At 38.5% G+C, this 7,579-nt stretch overlaps 1 protein-coding gene and 1 long non-coding RNA gene across 10 annotated transcripts in view; one reads left to right on the top strand and one right to left on the bottom strand.

The window, feature by feature from the left end:
- The window catches only part of LOC117825774, a 46,155-nt gene extending 44,672 nt beyond the window's left edge, over positions 1 to 1,483 (top strand). Inside the window, exon 4 of the long non-coding RNA XR_004633900.1 lies at positions 1,250 to 1,483. This is a non-coding gene — a long non-coding RNA (uncharacterized LOC117825774). The remainder of the gene's footprint in view (positions 1 to 1,249) is intronic.
- A 536-nt stretch (positions 1,484 to 2,019) lies between these two features.
- ncam1b (neural cell adhesion molecule 1b) overlaps positions 2,020 to 7,579 on the bottom strand; it is a 94,403-nt gene continuing 88,843 nt past the window's right edge. For 6 of the 9 annotated variants that reach the window (XM_034701696.1, XM_034701699.1, XM_034701701.1 and 3 more), the window contains one exon: positions 3,398 to 4,121. Coding sequence is in view for 6 of the 9 variants with exons in the window: in XM_034701699.1 (XP_034557590.1) it covers positions 4,001 to 4,121 (121 nt within the window). In the remaining 3 variants the exon portion in view is untranslated. Of the gene's footprint in view, positions 4,122 to 7,579 lie in introns of all 9 variants that reach the window. The other 3 variants (XM_034701692.1, XM_034701698.1, XM_034701695.1) reach the window with 1 other exon arrangement.

The following is a 7,579-nucleotide window of genomic DNA, read 5'->3' as shown; positions in this document are numbered from 1 at the left end:
TAATGTAACATGAAGTGCTTATCATTTCATATGTTGCTTGTACTAATGACTTAAAACTGCCACCATTAGAATAAACTTTATAACTTAAGCAGATTAAATACAAGGAAATTATCTCAATGGTTAAGGTAGCAGGCAAGAGTCCTGGAATTCAGTACATCCTAGAGTTAAAATACTACAACAGCTTATAATATATCACTCTGTCATAAGTATGGATGTATTTGTGTGTACATCTCTTAAATATCACAGCAATTCAATATGTATCTTAGTTTAATTTTGTTATATTAATAGGTAACATTTTTATTTTAAGATTACATTTGGATTAATTAAGTTAGTAGTTCATCAAAATGTGTTGTCATTTTTCAGAAACTGATCCAACAAAATGCAGTTTTACATCAAACCAGATGAGCGAAGTGTAGAGTATGTTTTCTAATTTAATCATACACATTGCATTTTTGTTACTTATCTAAATCTGGAAAGTAGCTGAATTATGACAACAATAATGTGGAAAAATAAGTTCAATATTGTCTCTGAAGGGTGATTGAGTATTATGAATAAAGGGTCTGAGAGGAGCTGACAGAGATATTGAGACTTTTAAAGGTAAACTAAAAACGTATTTATTCAGTCTGACTTTCATGTAGGGTTTAATTATTTTATTTCTTACCTTTTACTGTAATATTGATTTAAATGTTGCTTTAATATTTTAGTAATGTTAACTGATATCTTATTCTATTTTTATTTATTCATTCATTCATTTATTTACTTTATTTATCTACTCAGTTTTATTGATATTTTTAGCCTTAGTTTTATTTTCAACTCTTACCCTTACCCTTTTAAATCTGTTCTTAATTTTTGATGCTCTAACTTATTTTAATTACACATTTTTTATTGTTGGTGTGCATTAGTCTCTGATTTATTATTATTTATTTATTTATTTATTTTTTATCCCCTTATATGTCATGCCATTGTTTTATGTCAGCTTTTTTCTTGTTTTTCAATCGCTGTCAAGCATTTGGGTTGCATTTGATTTGTATGAAAGGTGCTATATAAATAAAGATTGATTGATTGATTGATTGATTGATTGATTAAATATACAAAGTGGACCATCTCAAGTCTGTTTGGGTAAATTACTTGAACATAGTTGATTTTCCCGCCATTTTTTTCCCTTTACAAGTCCTATCCTTTCGTAAAGCTCAACAGTTGCCCCACTTAACCTTTATCCTTCCTTCTTTTTTGCCGTTTTGCTTTGAAGGCCACATCACCTAACTTCCTGTTTCGTCATGGCTACCTGCTGCTGACTTAGCTGGCTGCAAATCATCACCGAGGCGACGTCACGGCTCTGAATGATCGCCCTCTGCTCCTCGTCTCTCCATCAAGGCTGCAATCAGAGACATCTACAGGGCATCTGACCTACTGACAGGCTGACAGGTCAGGACCAGTGTGATGTCCTGAAATAAAAGCAGAAGCTGGTTAATGATAATAAATATCTGACCGCTTTGTTTCAGTATTTCAACTCTTCAGAATAAAATGAGGTAAGAGGGGAAAGTCTGCAGAAGTCATGCCGGGTCAAAGCAGGCCGCAGTGGTTGTTGACACTCTGTTGACACAGCTCCGGTTTGCAGGGTCATGTCACATAAGAGAGGGACCGAGGGGGAGGAATACCACATCCCAAAATATCAAGCCCTTACTGGTACATAGTATTTTGACATCCAAGCCTGGAAGTATTAACTTTACTCCTGCACAAACATGTATTATGCAACATGTGTTTATTTGCTCCCTCATTTATCTGAGCAAGAAGCTCGTGAAATGACCATCCTAATATAACCTGTTTGCACTGTAACCTTTCTGTAAATAGTCCTGTGTGTCCATGACATGGCGAAAACAAAGGAGAATCTATGAATATGTACTTACTGCCATCTTGTGTTGGAACTATGTCACTGCATGCCTGGAATCTAAAACAGGGTACAAAAAGGAAAAGGTAATTGGAAGTAATGACAAAATAGGCCAGGACGAAATGAGTTTTGGAAACCATTTTTTTTATTTGGTGAATGGGTTAGCACTCAGACTGTACACAGCAGATCTTTTCTGAGTTTGACCCAATAAAAACCAAAAGGAGCATCCAGAGACAAAGGGAGCAAGGTGGTCTGGTAACAGCAGTGGAGTACAAGGTGAGTAAAGCTTTTTCTGCTTTAATATACCTTTAATCTGTTTCAAGTTCTTCTGATATAACATCTGTTATCTAAAGCTTTGAAAAGAAGTTTGATCACTTGTCTCAAGTTGACCACCCTGCTTCCTGCCAGCTTGTCAAGTAGTCGCTCTTGGTGAGTGATTTTTTTTTGTACAAAAAGACAAAAACTACCAAAAGAAAAAAGAAAAAGAAGAAAAGAAATTCAAACTCCACATTACAGAACACTTGAACAACTTCAGGGGGAGAGAAATAAAAAAATAGATATGTAGATATGCCAGAGCAAGCCCCAAATGTTCCACTCATTGAATCCATGAGATTTTTTTTCCCCCATACAAACATGGGCAGATCAGTCTGCCTGTAGTTATACATTATGAATTCATGCCAAGGTTCAAAACACCTTCCTTCAATATAGCTGGCAATATATAGTGCTGTGACCAGAGACGGACAGTTTCATACACTACACGTGTTATAATGACCACATTAGTCCATTTATCATACTTTTCTTCTAGTAATACAATATATCAAATCAAAAGAATAGGCTAAATCTCTCACAACAAAGCTATGCAGATTATCATAGAAACTGATGACAAGACAATCTATTGACACACAGTCACAGTGCACAAGCTTGCAGGCAGGAAATGGAAAAGAAATCTTTGTAGTTTTTAAATAGTACAAAAATGCTTTTTTTATTCATTTATTTTTTGCTCCTGATGTAAAACTCAAAGCACGAAGCGAGACCTTTGATCCGCTTTAATGAGAGGAAGAAACATTAGCTATCATAGTTGTCGCGCCCCAAAGAAATACATGGCGTGTATTCAGCGCAAGATTGTATGACATTAGCTCGATTTGGAGTTCCTTGGCTGAGAATCGGCAGCTCTGCTGGCATTTTGCTCCTCTTTTTTCTAAACTTTCATATTGAATAACCTTTTTTAAATAAAATCCTTATTCAATAAATATATTTCACTAACACTGTTGGCAAGGCAGTGACAGACTGAATATACTTTCTCATTAAATGGGCCAAATCTGATCGGATAGTGCACACTGTTGTGGTGTGTGTCAGGCTCTTTTCCCCTGCAGCTGGCTGTGGGTTAATTCTGTATTTTTATAACCATAACAAATCTGGTTATAATCCAAACATTGAACTGGGGCTTGTTTAATCACTGCCAGAACATCTGTGAGAGATGACACATCCTTGTAACAAAGTGAAACCATAAACCTTGTAAACAAAAACTTTACAACCACTTGCAGGTCAGACATGCAGGACAAGCTATTTAATGAGACTAGCCCACAAAGTAAGAGTCCAAACTAAGAAAAAAATGCAACAGTTTTACATTTCAACAGTTGAACATGAAATTAATAAAAATAATTTCTGTATATAGTCAGGTTTTTTTTGTTTTTACATTTCTCATAATAATCCAATACTTGTGTGTGATGGCATTACAAACTGTAAGCACAATAAAAAGTAGAGTCTAATTCCATATATATACCAAGCGATCATTATAATAAGGATTTATTCTTAATCATCCCGACCGATAAAATAAAATAACAATAAAAAAATAAAATAAATCTCTTATGACCTAAAGATAAATTCCTTGGGTGTAGTAAACATCTCATGAAGGGAAACCAGAAATAAAAGCACAGCCATAGTGCGCTCTAACCTAAAGACTGGTGTTTGTGTGTGTGTGTGTGTGTGTGTATATGTGTGTTGATTCAAATATGTTGTTAAGGGCACTGGAAATCAAAACTCCTGCAGTGTTTCTCGCACGTTGCTGCCGCAAAAAAAGTTTTGGATTGGGGCTGGGGTTTCCCCGGCCCATCATGCTTTGCCCTCGGTGGTTTTTGTCTGTATGACACTGTTGTGTTCTGCAGCAATCTCCGTCAGGGCGTGCGAAAGTTCTGCCTCCCCCAGTTTGCTTTTCTCATCACCAAAACTCTTCCTGCAACAGCAAGAAAGAGAAAGTCCAAAATTAGAAGTGTGTCCTTCTTTTGTAAGAAAACAAAAATGTCTCAGCAACAAACACCTTTAGTTGAACACAATTTGAATCATTTATTCTCAATGACGTCCCAATATGTAAAGAGACCATGTTTTCTTTAAAAGGTCTCTTTACATATTTCTTCACCACCTTGACAACAATCAGATAAATAAAACAGATGACATACCCACATAATTCATCCTGCTTGCACTAACCCTCCTGGTCTTGAACAGTGTTTACTACATATTATCTATTAATCAGTTTATTTCTACTTCAAAGAGACTCTGATGATATAGTAAATGGGCCCTTTGGCTTGTGCCATGTGATACTAATGTTGATCTTAGAGCAGTGAAGCACAGAATCTAGATCCTGCCTGTAGCTCCTCGCCTCTCCACTGCAGTTCAAAGCAGAAAACAAACACCGCGTAGCCTCTGTTCTCTCTAGTCGAGCTGCAGAGTCGGTGAGGCAACATTCAGCAGCCGAGACAAACCATTTTGTCGTTAAAATAAAGCCCCTTTCAGACATGGAACTTCAGCCATTGCTGACTTTATCTCTCTGTGTAGGTGATACCATTTTGTCACTCCGAAATACACAGGTGTTAGTAACAGCATTACTCAGATGCGACATGACTGCTACAATGCTTGTGGAATACTGCCACCTGGTGCACGAGAGGGAGTACTGACAGTGTTGATTTGAAAAAAAATACAATCAACAAGCCTCTTCAATGTCTTTTAAATGTCTTTGTCTCAAAGTGTTTAATTAATGAGCCTCATGAGAAAGGGGGAAGCTCACCACCCAGGAGGTGTTCTCATTGTCATCATTCATTTAGGCATTGCTTCATCTAGTTAATGTAAATGACAAGCTGGGACTCTGCTTTATTGTCATTGGCAGGAGATGTCTATTTCTATTCATACAGCTGTACAGCAGAATCACTTCTTCTTTGTTTCACACAGCAGGTGCAGAGACTCTATCATAGGATAACTATCTTAATTGATGACGTTTATTTTGGGTGATTTCTGTCATAAAAGTAGAATGGGAGGTAGAACCTTTAGTCATCAGGCACCTCTCCTTTGGAATCATCTACCAGTCAGGTTCCAGGAGGTAGACACCCTCTCTACTTTTAAAGATCAGGCTTAACACTTTCCTTTATTATTTATTATTTATTATTTACATGGGTCGGCACCACCATACCTAAGCGAATGTTTGCACCAAGCGGCAACCTCCGGTCTAAAAATATGAGTCAATGTGGAAGTGTTAGAAGCTGCAGTTCATCGAGGATCCGCTTGAGGCTGGCTCCGGAAGTACCGGAAGTCACATACACATGAATGGGGAAAAGACGATCTTTGCAGCATTAATAAACATGTTTACAGCCTGGTACAAAAGATGAGTGCAGTCTGAATAGCTAATTTCTCGACGTCCTCTCACTGTGAGGGGGGTGAATTTTTTTCTAATTCGGCAATTTCGAAGATATTGAGATTACTAGTCTTCCAATGAGAGGCACAGCTGCCTGTGGGAACACTGCAGCTGTTGGCTAGGAGGCTCAAAGCCCGCCTCTTTACGTCACACTGGCTCGACAGAAGCAATATGGCTGCCGCAGCCGATTGGTCTCAAAACAGCTCTTCAGAAACAGATGGGTGACGTCACGGATACTACGTCCATATTTTTTACAGTCTATGGTTTGCACTTGCATTCTCCAGTCAGAGCACTTTGGTCAACACAGCAGGTGCTTCTAGATGTCCCAAGAGCGAGGCTCAAAACTTGAGGGGACCCACCTTTTGCGGTGGCTGCTCCCACGCTGTGGAACAGCCTGCCCCTGAATATCAGGACTGCTCAGACTACTGGGGGCTTTACATCGTTACTTAAAACACATCTATTTGCATTGGCATTTAACACCTGTTGAGCGAGACATCCAACATTTTATCCTGCGTGTCTTTTTTACATTTTTCTTTTTAACTATTTGTTTTTATTGATTGTGTTTTTAAAGCTCGTACAGCACTTTGGTCAACGGCGGTTGTTTTAAAATGTGCTATATAAATAAAATTTGACTTGACTTGATTTTCTGATAAAGCTTATAGTTACAGCTGGCTCAGGCTTGGACCAGCTCTTAGGTAGGCTGCTTTTTTTTTTTTTTTTTTTCTTTTTTTTTTCCTTCTACTCTTGTCTGCATATATATTTCTGGTTTGTGTCATGTTTGTCACAAACTGTCAAATATTAATGCAATTTATTCTTGCAGCAAAAGAAAAGAAAGAAAACCTTTTTCTTCTGTGCTTGTGACTGTGTGCATGCAACCATCACCATCCCTCTTAGAACTCTGGCCTATCTTTTATTGGCAGCTAATATCATGTTCTGTAAAAGAGGGTGTGCACACCTAGGTGGGCCAAAAAAAAAAAAAATAAATAAGAGAAAGTAAAAGAAAGATTACATAAGGATATACAAAGGGACAGGGAGAGAGAAGGAGAGAGAGACCTAACACACTTAGATGGAGAGGGACCATCTCACCATGATGCCAAAAAAAATCCGTGGGGTGATACTAATGATTAAGCAACCCTTGGTGTCCACAATCATTACTGAAGGTAGGCTGCTATAGGCTTACACTCCCGGGGGAACTGACACACTGGGATCCTATCTCATCTCCTTTCCAACCCCAACTCGGCTGACTAGCTGTAACTAGCTAAATACTGCGAGGTTCAAGGCTCATGGTGGATTAAGATGAGATAAGACTTAGTCCTGTCTGTAAGAGGAGACTGGATCTTAACCTGTCTTGATGTTGGGTCTTTGTTAAAGCGTCTTGAGATAACGTTCGTTGTGATTTGGCGCTATACAAATAAAGATTGATTGATTTATCCTCTGTCTGGGGATTTCACTGCAATGTTAGGGTTAGTAAATGCTTGAAAGGAACTATATTGTACCCATAGACTGTATAAACGTAGTATCCGTGACGTCACCCATCTGTTTCCGAAGAGCTGTTTTGAGGCCACTCGTCGTTGGCAGCCATATTGCTGCTGTCAAGCCAGTGTGATGTAAAGAGGCGGAGTTTGAGCCTCCTAGCCAACAGCTACAGTGTTCCCGCCTGCCAATCAATATCTTTGTAATTGCTACGTAAAAAAAAATTCACCCCCCCTACAGTGTGAGCCGATCGAGAAATGAGCTATCCAGACTACACTCGTCTTTTGTACCAGGCTGTAAACATGTTTATTTCTGCTGTAAGGATCGGCTTTTTCATATTCATGTGTATGTGACTTCCGAAGCCAGCCTAAAGCGGATTCTCGATGAACTGCAGCTTTTAGCACTTACACATTGGACTCATACTTTTAGACCGGAGGTTGCCGCTTGATTGTACCACATTTTGCCCTCACTATATTAGAGGGTAAATGTATTTACACTCCTTCTGGGCAGCCCCACTCAAAGGTGAGATAAAAGAA

The sequence above is a fragment of the Notolabrus celidotus genome, chromosome 14, assembly GCF_009762535.1.
Source record: "Notolabrus celidotus isolate fNotCel1 chromosome 14, fNotCel1.pri, whole genome shotgun sequence".
Classification (NCBI taxonomy): Eukaryota; Metazoa; Chordata; class Actinopteri; order Labriformes; family Labridae; genus Notolabrus; species Notolabrus celidotus.
This window is presented reverse-complemented; position numbering and strand designations above follow the sequence as displayed.